The sequence below is a fragment of the Akanthomyces muscarius genome, chromosome 3 (assembly GCF_028009165.1).
Source record: "Akanthomyces muscarius strain Ve6 chromosome 3, whole genome shotgun sequence".
NCBI lineage: Eukaryota > Fungi > Ascomycota > Sordariomycetes > Hypocreales > Cordycipitaceae > Akanthomyces > Akanthomyces muscarius.
This window is the reverse complement of record NC_079243.1, coordinates 4892073-4908811: the sequence shown is the minus strand read 5'-3', so window position 1 is coordinate 4908811 and position 16739 is coordinate 4892073. Positions and strand designations below refer to the sequence as shown.

General features: G+C 52.8%; 7 protein-coding genes across 7 annotated transcripts; 2 read left to right on the top strand and 5 right to left on the bottom strand.

The window, feature by feature from the left end:
* Positions 1-217: 217 nt before the first annotated feature.
* On the bottom strand, positions 218-3432 carry LMH87_003038 (uncharacterized protein; the record flags this gene model as incomplete). The annotated part of the gene is made up of 3 exons (XM_056194592.1): positions 218-446; positions 512-3326; positions 3387-3432. The coding sequence occupies 3 exons, from the start codon at positions 3430-3432 to the stop codon at positions 218-220; spliced, it is 3090 nt and encodes a 1029-aa protein (XP_056051515.1).
* A 599-nt stretch (positions 3433-4031) lies between these two features.
* Positions 4032-6168, top strand: LMH87_003037 (uncharacterized protein; the record flags this gene model as incomplete). The annotated part of the gene is made up of 5 exons (XM_056194591.1): positions 4032-4038; positions 4168-4180; positions 4232-4315; positions 4371-4398; positions 4450-6168. The coding sequence occupies 5 exons, from the start codon at positions 4032-4034 to the stop codon at positions 6166-6168; spliced, it is 1851 nt and encodes a 616-aa protein (XP_056051514.1).
* A 517-nt stretch (positions 6169-6685) lies between these two features.
* LMH87_003036 (uncharacterized protein) lies at positions 6686-8017 on the bottom strand (the record flags this gene model as incomplete). The annotated part of the gene is made up of 1 exon (XM_056194590.1): positions 6686-8017. The coding sequence occupies one exon, from the start codon at positions 8015-8017 to the stop codon at positions 6686-6688; it is 1332 nt and encodes a 443-aa protein (XP_056051513.1).
* Positions 8018-10194: 2177 nt separating this feature from the next.
* LMH87_003035 (uncharacterized protein) lies at positions 10195-12224 on the top strand (the record flags this gene model as incomplete). Its single annotated transcript, XM_056194589.1, has 6 exons — positions 10195-10382; positions 10470-10641; positions 10716-10963; positions 11026-11112; positions 11165-11822; positions 11883-12224. 6 exons carry the CDS (start codon positions 10195-10197, stop codon positions 12222-12224), a joined length of 1695 nt encoding a protein of 564 aa, XP_056051512.1.
* A 173-nt stretch (positions 12225-12397) lies between these two features.
* Positions 12398-13051, bottom strand: LMH87_003034 (uncharacterized protein; the record flags this gene model as incomplete). The annotated part of the gene is made up of 1 exon (XM_056194588.1): positions 12398-13051. The coding sequence occupies one exon, from the start codon at positions 13049-13051 to the stop codon at positions 12398-12400; it is 654 nt and encodes a 217-aa protein (XP_056051511.1).
* A 1204-nt stretch (positions 13052-14255) lies between these two features.
* On the bottom strand, positions 14256-15066 carry LMH87_003033 (uncharacterized protein; the record flags this gene model as incomplete). Its single annotated transcript, XM_056194587.1, has 3 exons — positions 14256-14846; positions 14903-14982; positions 15045-15066. The coding sequence occupies 3 exons, from the start codon at positions 15064-15066 to the stop codon at positions 14256-14258; spliced, it is 693 nt and encodes a 230-aa protein (XP_056051510.1).
* A 351-nt stretch (positions 15067-15417) lies between these two features.
* On the bottom strand, positions 15418-16551 carry LMH87_003032 (uncharacterized protein; the record flags this gene model as incomplete). Its single annotated transcript, XM_056194585.1, has 1 exon — positions 15418-16551. The coding sequence occupies one exon, from the start codon at positions 16549-16551 to the stop codon at positions 15418-15420; it is 1134 nt and encodes a 377-aa protein (XP_056051509.1).
* Positions 16552-16739: the final 188 nt, after the last annotated feature.

Genomic DNA, 16739 nt, shown 5'->3' with positions numbered 1-16739 from the left:
CGTCCCCGACTTTTTATTCGCAAAGTCAAAAGCTCGCCCATGTTTACACGGTTGCCAAGCAGATGCGCTCAATCAAACGCAAAAACATAACTACTCATTTGTTTTACATAACTACAAGACCTAAAGCTAAACGTCATCAAGCAAGAAGTAGAAAGAAGACTGTTGCCCCAAAACTCCATGCTAGTTCTTTCTTCATCCTGCTATAGGGTACCACCGCCTAGCTTCCGCGGAACAAGAACTGCATGTCCTCGGGACTCAGAGTCTCCATTGCCTTGTCGTCGCCATTCACCGTCGAGTGAATCATGCTCGTCTTCTTCTCCTGAATCAGCACCATGCGGCTCTCCACCGAGTCCTCGATGCAAAGCCGCGTAATCGTGCACGGTCGCGTCTGGCCGATGCGGTGGCATCGATCCGCCGACTGCCACTCTGCGGCCGGGTTCCACCATCTGTCACACAAAACCGTTAGTTTTACAGAGCATGGTAGGGAGGCGACACAGGAAATCAAACTCACGGATCGACAATGAAGACGCGGGAGGCTTCCGTCAGATTTAGTGCAACGCCACCCGCCTTCAGTGACACAAGAAAGCACTCCACGTCCACATTGCTCATGAAATGCTCAATCGAGGCTTGGCGCTGGGCTGGCGTCATGCTGCCGTCGAGCATGACCGTCGTGATGCCCGCACGGCGCAGACGCCACTCGACAAGCTGGAGCATGGTCGTAAACTGCGAGAAGATGATGGACTTGTGCGACGCATTGTCCGATCGCAGCTTGTGCAGCTCGTGAACAAGAAGCTCAATCTTGGAAGACGACGTCCAATTCTCCATCTTGATACGATTGATAATTGAAGACTTCTTCACCATGGATTGGTCTTGCTCGATTTCTGGTTGTTCCAGATCAATAGACAGCGGAATGTGGCACCGCGGACAATCGGGCTCATCGGTCGAGTGGACGTAGCTCAGCACGCATGCTCGGCAAAAGTCGTGCTTGCAGCGGCTGCGCACCGTATCCTCGGCCGGCTCGTCACAGATGCAGCAGATGAGCACATTCTGGCCACCCTCGGCATTCTTTTTCAAGATCAAATCTGGATGATCAGCAACTTGACGCATCTGCATAATGAGACCGAAAATGTTGGCATAATTGTTAAGCAAGACGCCCTGATGGACATAGGTGTCAAACTTGCGCTGGCCGTTCGTCATGATGCTTCCCGCAAAGTCATTCTCCTCCTCGCCAAAGAATTGACGATTGACGAATACTTCCTTGACGGGCAGCTCCATGGCATTGGTGTGATCCTTCTTGAGACGACGCAGCATAATGCGCTTTGTCATCAGTCGAAGCTTGCGGAATGCCTCTCGCCCAGGGCCAAAGTTGCCATACTTTTGAATCGGGTTTAGAAGCTCCTGGTTGAAAACTGATACGTGCTGCATGCCACCGTGGCCACAATTCTTACATCGGTGGTCCTCGTTCATGCTCCATTCCAATGTAGAGCAAGGGCACTGCTTGCACAGGTAAGATGCAAAGGGCTTGATGTTGAGAAATCTGATGAGAGAAAAGAACTCTCCGATTCTGTTTTGGAGCGGAGTTCCAGTCAAGCACCAGCGATAGTTGGTTTTGAGAGCAAAGCATGCCTTGGCCGTCATTGTTGTTCGTGTTTTGATGCAGTGGGCTTCGTCCAGAATGATGCGATGGAAGTTAATAGCGTGAATCACACTTTCTTGTTTGTAAAGTCCGTCTTTGCGCTTGAAGCCACGCTCTTGCTTTCGGTAAATAGACTCCAGACTGTTGTACGACATCATAATCACGTCGTACTTTTTCAAGTCCTTGACTTGCATGCCTTTCGTCTTAGCGTTTGTGCCATGGAAGACGAATGTCTTGAGTGTTCCATCGGTGTAGGACTTGATTTCAGACTGCCATTGCATCAGGGCAACTGGCGGCACCAGCACCAAACTGGGTTGCTTGGCGGGGTAGTCGGACATAATGAGCGACACTGCCTGAATTGTCTTGCCCAGGCCCATCTCGTCGCCGAGAAGGCCACCTTGCCACTCCTGCTTCTCCATCTCCTTCATCCAGGCTAGACCTTCAAGCTGGAAGGGCTTGAGGCGGCGTGAAATAGTTGGCGGCTGCTCTGCCATACCTGCGTTGATTTCAGGCAGGTTCTCCAAGTCGATCCACATGACTTTAAGCTCCGGATGATGGGCTTCCAGACGCTCTCGCTCAGACTGGTTTCGGCGCTTGTTTCCCCGTCTATAAGCCTTGCGTGAGGCGCCGATGGTTCGCATGGCGCTCGGTTCCTCCAACGCAGCTTCAACGGGGTCGTCCACGGAACCAGTGGAATGAAAAGATGCATCAGAGTCCTCGCTACTGCTGCTGATGAGATCGATATTAGCCGCACGGTGACGTTTCGAAGACTTGGCTCCGCGACTGGCAGGGATAGTGGCACCAGCAGTAGACATTCGCTGCTTTCCTTTAGACCTGGACAAAGGCTCGTCATCACTCGAGACTTCAAATACCGAGTCGTCAAGATCAAGGTCGCTAAGATCATCCGAATCAGATATCTCGATGGAGACATTCTGCAGGGTTTCGGCAGCGTTGTCGTCATCAAAAGCTGCAGAAGCAGCGATTTCTGCGTCCATGTCGATATCCGACCGTGGGCCGTCTTCAGAATCGGATATCACTCTACTCTTCTTCGAACGACGGCCGGGGGCACTCGAAATCGTGTCGGCTCGCTCTCTTTTGGCAGGCCTACGAGGTATGGGCTTGCAAATTATACCACCAGATCTGGGGCTCCATTGCAAGTGTTTCGGTGCACCATTCGGGTAGCCATAAGTAGCCTCCCAACCGTCATCAGTAGGGGCCTTGCCATATTCCTCTTCTTGCAGCCTTCGGGCAACTTTGGCGTCTGGAGACTCGTCGACAGAAGAGTATTCATCGTCGTCAGAGTCTTTGACCAGATCAGCCCGCCGTTTTCCCTTTGCATTAAGAGACAAATTGCTTGTTCGCAGGGCACGCTCTCTCTCTGCACGACTTCGAGAGGTGGGCACCTCAATAACAAATGATGATCGCTTGTCGACGGAGGTTCCAGAATCATTAGATAGCGGAGTAGGCACTACGCTGGTAGCAGGGGTGAAGTCGCTGGCCTCGTCTGAAGTGAGCTCTGCAGGGGTTGCGACGGATGATACCGTTTCGCTGGGAGGGCCTCTAGCAGCACTCTGACTGAGACGGGTTGCTCTTCTACTAGTAACCGAGTCTGTGATTGATGGTACCGGCGAAGCATTGCTGCTTGCACGGAGAGAAGATCTAGTAGATCGCCTGGTGCCAGTGCCAGCTGCTGCAGAAATCAGAGGCGGTTAACGGTCTGTCAGAGAGAGCACTCGTTCATTCAACATACCAGGGATCGGGGTGGAGGCACCCCCGGATGGCCGACCACGAGGCATCTTGCGACTTCTTTGAACCTAGAAATCGACAGATAATTCGGAGAAGAAATCACTGTATATTCCCCTGTGCCCGTGCATGCGTTTTGGGGTGCGAGAACTTGGTCTGCGCTACCAGCCAGGGCGGCTCAGTGTATTTAGCGGGTGGCGAATAGTCTGATTCAGATGTGATTGCCACTCAATTAAGTTAGGGCGAGCAAGTCGATGTAGACTTTGGCAAAAGATGGCTAGAAATCGCAAAGTGAATCGATGATGGATGAATTGCTGACGCCCCTGCGTGGAATGCAGATGTGAATGGTGGCCTCCCTCATTTCTTTTTCCTGGCACCGTGACTGACCTCACAGTGCCGATTATGACGACTACGCTGTTCGACCCGCGGAACCTCTTTACGCGAGTGCCTGGCCAGGCCCGGGAAAGCTAAAGAGCCAGTGCGTTAGGTACGCCGCACCGTGCTCCGTGCACGGGGCCCCGCAGATTGCAACTGTCGCAAGTGAAGGCACCCAGTGCGAATTGAGGAAAAATTTGAGACCCATCACGTGACACCGTGTTAGTACCGCGAGAAAGTAACTTGCAACACCGTGGCGCTTGCACTGGGCTGTGCCATGATTGGTGAACGCCACTGTGCAGCCGTAGCTGGAGTTGCGACACTCCCTTTTCTCACTTGTTTCTTACCCCAAATTTCTGCAGCACGTCACAGACGACATATTTCCCATTAATCCGAGGAGAGGCCGTTATCAGCGTCTCTCACAATGTCAGTTTGCTTCGCAACTCCTGCACTCGGAAATTGCTAACCATTCGACAGGGTACGGAGGCGATCGGCCCCCAATGGTGGCAATGATGCCGACCAAAATAACTCTCCCCGACCGACCAGAAATATTACTGGACCGTAGGTCACCGATAGTTTCCGTGCATCGTGGTCAATTCCACTAATTTTTGAACAGTCAATCGGCCTTGACAGACTTCTTAGCTGTGAGTAACCACCGCAAATTCACACCAGCCGCAGATCGCTAACAGATCCAGTCACATAACATTTCAGCAAGACAGATCCGTGACGAAGCCGACGCTCGTCGTCAAGCTGTAGTTGATCAGGCCCGTGCAAATGGAGATTCCTCCACAGTAGCCGAGTCGAGCGCCACGGCAAGTCGACGTGCGCCTGGTGGCACAAAAACCACCCAGAAGCAAAGGGAAGAGCAAAAAGCCATCGAAAAAATCAAGGCCAGCAAAGCATTCAAGAAACGCAAGAAGAATGCAGATGGTGACGAAGACGAAGACGACATTGCGCGCGCAATCTTTGAGCAAACCCTGGCGCCCTTACCTGGTCAAATGGACAACTGCGAGATTTGCGACAAGCGCTTTACTGTTACACCATACTCTGTCGCCGGGCCAAATGGCGGTCTTCTGTGTGCACCTTGTGGGCGAGAAATAGCCAAAGAGCGAGAGGGTCAAAAACCGAAAAAGAAGCCTCGAAAGCAAGCGGGCGGAATCGGTGTTCGCCGAACCACGCAAAGCCGAATTCTCGACGGCGATGTGGGAACCAAGAGCCTGGCCACACTCTGTGTCCAAACACTTGCAAAGAATGTGGACTTGGCCGAGAGTTTGGGTGACTTACCTGAGCATCTTGTCGACAAAATCGGGCGAATCTTCTCCAAGCGCCGACTGCTCAAGCCAGAGACTCTCCCGCTTTTCATCCAGCCCAATACCGAGATTCTGCACATCTACGATGGTGCTAGGCTTGGCGACAACGATCTAATCAGCATATTCCAAGTAGCCACAAAATTGCGCCACTTCAAGGTGCGGTGTGCAATTCAATTCAAGGACGAAGTCATGGACTACCTGCTCTCGCGAGATACCTGCCTGGAAACATTTTATCTCCATGGTGCAAATCTGCTGAGCGAAGCGAAATGGCACGAATTTCTCGCGGCAAAGGGTGCCAATCTGCGACGGCTACAGGTGTACTACACGGACCTGCACTTTGGAGACGACACAATCGTTGAGCTGCGGAAGCACTGCCCGCAACTGCAACGGCTCAAGGTCGAAAACAATCAGAAGCTTACGAGTGAAGGTGTCAAAGCCATTGGAGCGCTCACCTCTCTCGAACATGTCGGTCTTCAAGTTCACCACAAAATTACGTCAGAATCATTGACCGAATGTATTGCTGGCATTGGAGAAAACTTGCAGACTCTGTCGTTGAAGATCTTCCCAGATGCTAGCGACGACGTGCTGGAGGCGATTCATAACCACTGCAGAGCCCTCACTAAGCTGCGAATTACCGATAGCGAAGTCATGACGGATGCCGGTTTTGCGAAACTGTTTACGGAGTGGGACAATCCCGAGGTGCCCTTCATTGACCTGCAAAAGTGTCGTCAGGTCGACGCTGCCCACCCACGGGAGAATCCCAAGAATCTAGGCCTTTGCAGCGAAGGATTCAAGGCGCTCATGGCACACTCGGGGCCCAAACTGAGGCATCTCAATATCCATGCCTGTCGACACATTTCGCGCGAGGCGTTTGAGGAAGTCTTCAGCGAAAGCGCAACGTATCCAGAGCTGCGCTCATTGGAGATTAGCTTCTGTGAGGAGGTGACGGATTTTATTTTGGGCAGTATATTCCGAGCCTGCCCGAAGATCAAGGAGGTGAACGTGTTTGGATGCATGAAGGTCAAGGACATCTTGGTCCCGCGAGGTGTTATTCTGGTCGGTGTGCCCAACGCACAGGGCATGATGACCGAGGGCACACATTGAGACAATCGCAGCTGCCGACAAAAGATTCAGGCCAATCTTAGCAATATGAGAGGTATTTCGCTACTTGTATGATAGGGACAAAAGAGCCGAGAAATACGCCCTGGAAGGGATGAGCAGTGCACTTGCAATATCATATATCCGACACAATGACACGAGGAGCTCTGTCGTAGCCGCATCCGCACAGAAGCAAGCGCTTCACAAGCGTTGAAGGACTGCCGTCCCAGCCCGGCCATATTCTCAAGTATAATGAAGAAGAGCGCAAAATAAGATATCACGCGACGGCTTGAACGCCCGATAAATATTTTTGTTAGGCACGCCCCTGCCATACGTGCGCGACTGGCCCGGGCTCACTAGATAGAATAGCCTCGAGAAAGTGCCTTTTATGCTTAACAAGTGCTCATATTAGACACAAATACTTAATTCTAAAGGATTATCAACCAAAACAGGCTTGTTGGCCATGTCCAAATATTCCATCTCGCCGGCAGAAGCGGACCATGCAGCGCCTCTACGGCGAACACTACTTGCAGCCACCCTTACCCATCTTCCCCAAGGTCTTGTTCAGCCAAGCATGAATCGCCCTGGAAAGCTCCTGTCCAGCACCGGTCTGGCAATGAAAGCCAGCAGCGCCCTCGAAAGTATGCAGAGTAGCCCAGTCGCCCAGAGCGTCCGCCACCATCTTCGGCTGTCCAACATAGCTGCTCTCCAGCGCGGCATCCCCAACAAAAACGGGCACCTTGATCTTATCGATAAATGTCGTGACATTGTACTGCTTGATCTGGTTGAAAAAGTCTGACGGCGAGCGCGTGTGGCACGCCCACAGACTGTGGTCAATGCCCCAAGCGGCGCCGGTGGGGAGCTTGCCGGCCGCGCGCGCGGAGAGCAGCGCGTCATCAAACTGCGAGTAGTTGCCCGTCTCGTAGATGGCGAGCATCTCGGGCTTCAGCTCCCTCTTGTACGCCTCGTAGTTGTCCCAGACGCCGTCGATGAGGACAACGGCCGACAGGCGGGGCTCAAAGGCCGCGACGCGCGCGGCCAGGTAGCCACCCAGTGAGTTGCCGACCAGAACGAGGCGGTTCTCGTCGACGACGTGCTTCTTCTCCGAGAGAACATAGTCCACGACGGGGATGGCGACCTTTTCCCAGTCGGGGATGAAGCCCAGGTCCTGGTTGCGGCGCACGGTCGGCTGGCCGGGTCCCTCGTATGTGATGCAGTTCCATCCCCTGGCCAGGGCGGGAGCGACAAAGTTGTGGTACGAGTCCTCCTGCGCGGCGTCGAAGCCGTTGCCGATGATCATTGTCGGCAGCTTGCTGTCCTTGCTGTCCGAGGCAGAGTACCAGATAGCCTCAACGGTAAAGTTGCCCTCGGTGGCGGGAATGCGGATGCGCTTTCCAGGAATAGGCAAAGCGGCGATTCCCTTGTCAAAGGCCGCCATCTGCTCGTCCCACACGCTGTTGATGAGCGGATCGCTCCAGTTGCCGTGGAGGTAGACGTCGGCCCTGCGGAAATACGCCGCCGTGGAGAACCACGTGTCCCGGACATTGACGGGATCAGCGGCATTGTCTGCATCTTCGGCGGCAGCCTTGGTATCGAAGGCAAGCTTGTTGAAGACTTCGAAAAAGGACGTCATGTTTCCGGCTTCAATCGCCTTGGCCGCGCCAAGAATCGGCCCAACATCGCCTCCTCCGGTGGTGGAAGTGCCCAGGGGACCCAGCAAGTCATAGTTCATTGTCGAATCATTGCTCAGCAGCAGCATGGTGCTATTGGAGGTGTCGAATGCCGCCGACGCTGTTCTGGACTGCACCAGAGCGGCCAGGATTGGGCCTGTGTAAGTGGAGGAAAGTAGCTTCATGGCGTGGAGAAGGAGATAACTTGGAGTAGTGTGTACTAAATTTGGTGCTTGCAAAGTCCTCTGCTGCTTCTAAATGATTTTCTCTCATTTTCGTCTACAGTGCACTTCTTCATCTTATATACTTGCGTTTTCGTCTTCCACGGCATGTTCGGAACCGAGGCGCTCGTCATAAAGCGACGTGCAACGTAAACAGGCCTCTCGGCCGAAGCCGTATTGAGGATTCTTTTTGCGACGGGCTCCTGTCATTGGTCGCTGGCTAGCGCAATGACGGTATTCGCAGCCTTGCAAGGCACCAGGACGATCGATAGCCCCCGATCCACAGCAAGCTTATATTTAACCACACGCGCCTATCGCAACTGTATTACTCTTTCCAGCATCGTCGCCATCGCAAAATCATTACTGTAAATAGTCAATCGTAGTCGCTTCGGGGGTTGCCTGACGTGTAAGCAATGGCGCGTCAAATGCGACGGGGCTCGCTGAGCCCCGACACTGCTGGAACATGCTTTCTTGGCCATTACGCCAACATGGGTCGCAACAAGATGCCCGTGTCCGTCATTATCTTCATTGGCATAATGCAGCTTACAACTCTTTTCTCAACTTTTTTTTTCATCAGTTGGCAAAGCATGATAGACATTGCGTGGGCGGTCATTTTTGTACCGCCAGACAATGAGAGTCCCGTATTTCCACTAGTCTAGGTTTGTTCGTGGCCGTTTATGGGCCTTGTCTGAGCCACTGAAAATGCCTTACAACGGCCTGTCCCTCTTTATCATAGCAGTCTAGCGTCCAACATTCAGGCAAGCAGCCTAAGACGGACACAAAATGGCAAGTAGTATCCAATGCTAACAAGTTTGAAAACTGCGGGAGCTGCTATTTCCATATAAGTGCCTCAATCATGTCCTGCAGTACAGATGGCCGTTGGGGCTGTTGGGTGGGTTTGAATCCCTTGAATTGGACAAGCCAGACCACTAATGTGAAGACTGCGACAAAGGCTTTTTCCGCCACGGGTCGCAGCCGTGGTCGGGGTTTCAAGTGCATTTATTAGATGAAATCAGCGCGTTTTCGCACGCCCAAGAATAACAGTATAATGTTCGGAGTTCTCCTTCAAGCGAATCATTCCTCTGGTCACTTCCATTCGAACGTAAGAACCTTTCAAGGAGGAAAACACAACGCGAACGCCCGAAAATTAATACTCTCGTGTCTTCTACCAAGTCCGTTTCGTGCCCATGCCGCCGAACCTGAGGTTAAAAGGCGACAGCAGCAGGAGCAACGTGGCCGTGAAGGCTAGTCTAAACGCGCAATTTCGCGTTTCAGACCTGTAGTTTTAAGATAGATAGTTCAAAAAGTGTTGAAGTACATAAGGCCTATTCCCACGCCAGCAGGTGTGGATTCACATTTGCTATAGTTACGCGACAAAAAGGTCTAGCCAGCTTCGCCTACCCGCGACGCTAGCAGCGTCCTTGGCTCACCGGTTGCAGCTGCTTTTCATGGCACAATTGTTAGCTTTTATGCTCGAAAAACATACTTGCTGTGTCTGGAAGAGATGCAATGCAGACTTTCAGGTCCAGGCGTCGGGATCCAGCCTTCGCTTGGCAAGCACGCCAGAAACAAAGGCCGACCTAGTCGGGGCCGCAAGCTATTGATCTCGCTTGTTGGATTCGCGAGTTTAGCTCGATCCAGAACGTTTCCGAAAACACATGCAGTTATTCGATGCAGCCTCAGCTGTGCTAGAGGCCTGACCTTGCCCGCCCCGTCACCACCGACCGGGGACCACGTTTTCTAACGTAAGGCGGAATGATACAGATTTCGACGCCCTGCCCCGACGGCCCGCACGGTTAAATCTATGCATGTTCTGGGCCTGGATGGTCGGGGCGGTGACACGCCGCCTGAGGAACGCCTCGGGCTGAAATATTGACAGTAGCGAGTCTTGTGGCTGCCAGCTGAGTCAATGCTGTCCAGCCGCAGAGCCAATTATGCCCCAATTGGGGCTGCGCTGAATAAAAACAGCATGCCGAGCTTTTAAAAACGGTAAACAGCACAGAATCGCATGTTAAGAAGAAAAAGCTTATATAGTCTCATCAAAGGACCTTCTTGGGGGGGGGGGGAATCCCAAGCGCCTGGCAGATTACACGGCATTTTAGTCTTAATTGTCCTGCGCACAGCACCCATTCATCACCACTATGCGTCTCTATGCTGCATATGTGCCGCTGGCACTGCTTTTCAAGGCGCAGAGCGTCGTCGCCGGAGCCTGCAATGCGGATAACTGCGCTCGCGCTGTGACGGGCACGCGTCGTGGCGATGCTTTTGGCACGTCGGCCAAGGCGGACTGCAGTAGCTTCATGACCAAGACTGTGACGGGCAGCGCCGTGTAAGTGCCATACACCGATGGCGCGATACTTGTACCAAAGGCCCTTGATAAAGAAAGATTACGCTCACTAATTCCGCTCATTTACAGTACTGTGACAAACACTGTGACTGTTACCGAGATTCCCAAGGGTACTGTCACTGTCTATAAGCGCGCCGACCCGACGGTGCCAACCTATGCGTCTGCATGCTCGGGAACGAGTCGCTACTCGAGCGCATGCTCATGCTGGGGCATCACAGCCAGTACCCTGACTGTCCATCCTGTAAGTTTACAGTTTTGTACAGAATGCAAAAAGAAAACAAGCATATGGCGGGGGAACTAACAGCTTGGCTCTAGACTTCTGTCGTCACCGCCACCGTCACCGTCACTGGGGTCCCAGGCCCGACTTACACGCCACCAGTCCCGTCTAGCTACGACGGCTGTGTCTACCAGCCCAGTGACTCTGGTGATTTTGATCTGCTCGATCCAAACTCCGCGCTTCCGATCATAAAGAGTGGCGACATTGCAATGGTTGTCCAGGAGGTCACGGACCCTTGGGTGCCCGTTCGTTACAAGACAGTGAAGCCATCCAACGCGCCAGATGGGTATAGCTCCCTCTCTTGCTCTGTTTTCTTCAACCTCACTTGCTTACTGTCCTGAAATTTAGTGTCTTTGACCTTCAATTAGTCGCCGATGGTGCACCTCAGTATCTCGCCATTTACAAGTCAGGCAAAGTCGGCTTCGTTGGCACCAGGTAAGCATACAATCTCCGTGTTCTTCGGAACCCGTCTGCTGACATTTCATAGCTCCAACGGCCAAACCTACACTGGCTCCGGCGACGACAAATACGTCACAACCGCTTTCTCTTTTACCTGCAAGGGCCGCCTCACTGCCGGCATCGTCGGCGGCAGCGAGTTCCACTTCTCCATCACGCCCGACTTCCACGTCATCGTCACCACCGGTGGCGCCTCCAAGACCAAGCGCGACATTCCCGTCCCCGAGGGCTTCTACGTGATTCCGGCCAACATCCCCGCCGCGCCTCCCGGCGAGCGCTGCCCCTCTGGCCAGACGGCCGTCTCCAACGGCCTGTCCCCTAGCGCCAACGGCTGCGGCGCCAAGGACGGCATCAAGGTGCCCGACCTGTCCTTCGGCGAGTGCTGCAACAACCACGACATCTGCTACGGCACCTGCAGCGAGCAGTTTGGCCCCTGCAACAAGCAGTTCCTCGGCTGCATGGTGCAGTCGTGCGCCAAGTTTGCGCCTATCCCCAAGCTCTTCCTCGCGTGCAACGGCGCAGCGGCCTCGTATTACCTCGCCGTCCAGTTCTTTGGCAAAACGGCCTTTTCCGACGCCACCAAGGAGCTGTGCGAGTGCAAGTGCGAGGACAATACCAAGACGGCGTGCGGCGACAAGTGTGTCGACACCAGCACCGATCCTGACAACTGCGGGAGCTGCTATTTCCATGTAAGTGCCTCTCCTCTCACGAACCTCGGCCACATTTCTAACGTGTTATTCCTTCTACAGTGTCCTTCTGGAGCCTGCACCAACGGTGCGTGTTCCTTCAACTCCTGCACGGGAAGCACCTGCGGCGCATTTGGTTCCTGCGGCCCAGGAGGCAGCTGCGTCTGCGCCTCCATCACTGGAGGTCTGGGCTTCTGTGTCAACGGCAACACTCCATGCAGCGGACTGGCCGACTGCGGTTCCAGCGCAGATTGTCCTCTGGGCAGCGTATGCGCTGTGGGTACCTGCTGCCAGCGCAACGTTTGCATTACGACAGACGCTTGTGGTGGACTACAGAAGCAGCAGAAGCGTGGCTGGCTAAATGCCACGATTGGCGAGCCGACAAGATGGGTGGAAAGCTTTTAAACAGTCCGCTGCTCTCTCCATTGGCACGCTAGAAGTCGTAGTGAGAGGTGTTTAGAATCTGTCACGATAATTTATTTAGCTCGCATGACAATTTAGTTAGCATAAACTCGTTTTAATCCGTCAATGCCTTGGTCGCCTTGTACCATGTCGGCCTGTCAGAGTCGCCAAGTGCATTAATCCCGGTGGATAGGTTGCCCGTCCTCGGTCATGTACCCCTTGGCAACAAAGATTCGGTGCAAAAGCTCTCTGATCCACCATTCCTTGCGCAAGTTGTAATCCATCACCGTCTCACCCACCTCGTTCGTCGCGGCTGCCGATTCGCGCTTCACACGCGCGTACCCCTCGCAGTCCTCTTTGTGCTCGCGCAGCCAGTCCCTCATCAGCAGGTGCCGCTCAGCCTCGGGACATCCCGGGGCCCAGACGTGCAGGTTGCACAGGTTCTCGCTGTAGTAGTTGAAATAGCGGTGGTTGTGCCATAGCGGCTCGCGGTTGCGAAAGTGGAAGCCCTGCGCCTCCAGGGCCGGCACGTACGAGTCCTCGTTGTCAATGTCGGGGACCGTGAGGTCAATATCGATGACGTCCTTGGCGGGTAGGCCTGGGACGCTGGTCGAGCCAACGTGGGAGATGATAAGTGCCTGGTCGCCGAGGGCAGCCTGGATCTTTGCCTCGAGGGCCGCGAAGCGGCGCGGCCACTCGGCCTTGGGCTCTTCAATGGCCAGGCAAGGCAGAGGTTCGCGGCGCGGACTGACGCGCTCGACTAGTTCTGGCTTGTATTGGTAGTGCTTGAGGATTTCCTCGACAGGAGGCTTGGGGGCGGTAGCCGACATGTTGTTTGGCTCGCCTTTTTACTTTATATTGATGAGGCAAGCGCTTCTGACTAGGGTGAGCTTTGGGGACTGCGCGAGGCTGGAAGGGTATCTGGATGAAATGAAAGAGGACAGCCTAACAGTACTGAGATACTGCGGATGAAGGTGCATTTGTATCTAATTTTTCCCACCCCCATAAACGACAGTATTGCAAAAGTAGAAACGTTGCTTAATTCCAGACCAAATTCCCGTTGTGTGAGTTGAGGCGCCGTCGTTCCGGGCGCTTTTCCACATCAAGCACACCGGTGACGATCCGTGCAGCCAGTGACTCACAGCTGCCACAGGAGCCAAAAAGCATAAATAGGCGGGACCGCCCATCCTCTGCCTTTTTTTCTCTTGCATACATCCAATCCACCACTTGCCAGCCGATGAACGAACGTGCTGCACACTGCCGAACGCACTAGGAGTGAAATTGCCTTTTTAGGCTCGCCGAGGATTTCAGCTGCCGACCGGCTCGGCACCACGCTCTCGCAAAGGGCCCTGCTTTCGCCTTTGGTCGGCTCTTGCGGTTGATGACGAGGGAATGTTATGAGTCACAATCTTTGGGCGCGATCCCGGTCGCTGATATGTCGCATTTTTCGCATTCGCTATTGCCGAGTCGAGAACCCCGTCTCCAACCGCCAACCTATTCTTCCCACAGAACCTTTGTACGACGCAGCTCTCCCTCGAAACTGGAAGGAGAGCGGCGCTACGGTTTTCTGTCAATCGATATGATAGACTAAAAGGAGAATCACTGCTGCTTTTGGTGAGCTGTGCACCTCTTCTCGGCGCTGCTGGGTCCTCCCTGCTGCTGGCAGCACGGGCAACTTCAGGGCTCAGCCTTTCCTGTTAGCCGGCGGATGCGAAAATTCTTCATTGAACGTGCAATTTCTCTACTGCCAACATTTGGACTACGTAACAATGGGTAACTGAACATCGCCGGTGTGAAGAACAAGGGCTCCTGATGAGCGATGTCGTTTTGCTGATACCAAGTGAGCTTGCGACAACTGACAGGCGTTACTCCTTCGAAATCGCCCCTCGAAAAGGCAAATGCATAAACTACATGGCAGTCGTTGCCGGAGTCTCGTACAGGAAGCCTCGTAGTCGCAGAAATTCTTGCTGTGAGCAAAAGCAATAATCTTTAGTCGTTGCGCGCGAGTCTTTTTTTCTATAAAGTATAAGGTAATCAAGCTTCAGCTTGATATTTGAGCTCACGATATTCCTTCGCCACCGCGATCCATGCATCATCTCGATTTTTCAACCCGCCTCTCCAATCCAGAACCATTTTGACCTCGCCAAAGTAGTTGACATCACCCATCTGCTTGAAACCTAGCTTCTCAAACAAGGCGCGGCTCCCCTTGTTCCCTTGTTGAATCTTGACCATCAGCGCCCGCAGGGATCTCGCTTGCCCATTTTGTGCATACTCTTGCAAGATAGCATCAACATGCGTTTCTATATAAATCAACAGGTTCCGCACAGCGGCTTCGCCGTAGCCTTTGCCTCTGTGCTCTTTGGCGGCAATCATGACGTCGACCTCGCCGATGAGGACGTCGCTCGCGGTCTCCTCAGCCTCATCATCTAAGTACAAAAAAAAATTGACATCGCCAATCATGCGCGCGTTAGCGTCTTGGTTCTTTGCTGTGATTATCGTCTCGGTCGCGGCGACAGGCTCGCAGATGATAAAGGTGAGTTTGTCAACCGACGTCCGCCACGACTGCTGGTTCTCATACTCCTCTTCCAGGGTCATGGGCTCCGAGGCTGTGGCTTCTTGGATATCCTAGACATCGATAAGCATATTTACATCACACAGCGCACTCAGAAACAGCGACGTACAGGATCCTGCATCCAGCCATGGTACTTGACAACGTGGTGCGCCTCGTACGGCACAAGGAGCGCTTTGGTCCCGGATATCGCTGCGAAGAATTAAAAACAACTGTTACCACATGGTTTCGTTCGATTGAGTGAGGCATCTTACCTGTATGCTGATTGACCCTCATCGTTTGTGTCGGCGACGAGGAAACGAGGAGGTTCAGAAGCTGCGCAACATAAAGCGGGAAGTGGATACCCCCAAAAGACAATAGAGAACTAACATGACACAGACAGCTCTCCAAAAAATAAGAATAAGGAGTCACTAGGTATAATTCAGATACAAAAAAACACGGAAAAAAAAAGAAACAAGAAAGAATATTTATCTTGATCATCTTTTTTTAAAATGTACCAATAGCATATCTAGTCTCTATAGTGGTCTATTTACATGTCATAAAAATGTCTATATTTACTTAGTATGTAGGTAGCTAGCTTGAACCTAATTAGAAGTGCTTTGCTCGCCGTGATAGCTATGATATGCGCTAGCTCCTAGTAAGATGAGCCTCGTCACTCTCCATTCTGGCCATGGCGATTCCGGAACCATCATCACTCGAAGTCGCGTGCCCATCCGTTTCGATCCAATGCTCAGCATACGACTCAAAAGTCCGCTGTACATATATTCCATCACTAGGTTGCGTCTTGTAGTATAAATCGTCGACTGGCACTGGCTCAACCTTGGTGGTGGTGACAGTCCTTGAAGCGAGTGGATATAACTTTTCAGGGTTAAAGTCATTGTCCATTATGCTTCGAATAGGCTTTGTTGTCTTCGTCTTGCCGACTTTTCGGGATAGCAATCCGCTAAAAGGAGGCAGAGATCCCATGATCAAGGCAATACACGTCTCGACGGTGCTCCAGATCGTGAGCCCAACCAGGTCAACATTGACGTCGACGAGAATTTGCGTCATCCGCACGATTGACACGCAGACTATCAGGAGGCTCAAAGTAAACATGAACCCCAGGGCAATCTTTTTGCGCTTGTCCAAGTTCACCAGGGGCAGAACAGACAGGGGCAGAGTCACGATAAGTATGTCGGTGGCAATATCCAATGCCGTTGAAAATACGACATTGAACCTCTGGCGATACAGATCGAGACCAGTTGTGCATCTCGAATGAGGACCATCGGATGCAGAGCGGCAGGAGACGATGTTTGACACAACGCAGCCGATGAACGCCAGAATCACAATTACCGTGAACAGAATCCACACGATTCTTCGCGTCTTAAAAGGGCTGACGAGTTGGTTGCAGAAAGCGAGCAGACTGGCCTTGACACACCAAAGACTAACCCAAAACAGGTTTATACTGGCAAATTGCCATTTCGAAAGCTCGTGCAGCTGCGATTCCATCATTTCCGAGTCTGGGTCGACTTGGCCTTCTGTTGTTGCTGCCGTGGACCAAAGGGACTTTTGCTGCAGCATCTCAAGTATGCACATGACCAGCATCGAAGCCCATGCCAGTATCATCCAAATATCGTCCAATTTTATCCGGCCATAGTTGTATGTGCGAAGAAATATGCGAGACGCCACAAAAGCGCTGGCGGTGCCGAAGCAGACCCAGATGATGGCAGTCAGCCCAGCACGGTGAATGTGCTTCGCGTCATCGAGATCTGGAGCGCCCATTGCGGCGATTTCGAAACGAAGTTGTATTTATGACGCGGCCAGGACGTGCGTGTTGAGATGCGAAGCCGAAAACAAAACAAAGCAACATTAGAGAGAAGGCTGCTTCCAGCTAATCTCTTTCATGCAGGATAGTCGTCGCAGCGATTCGAGTCAAAGTGTTGGCGTTAGGGATAATGTCGTCGAGAGGT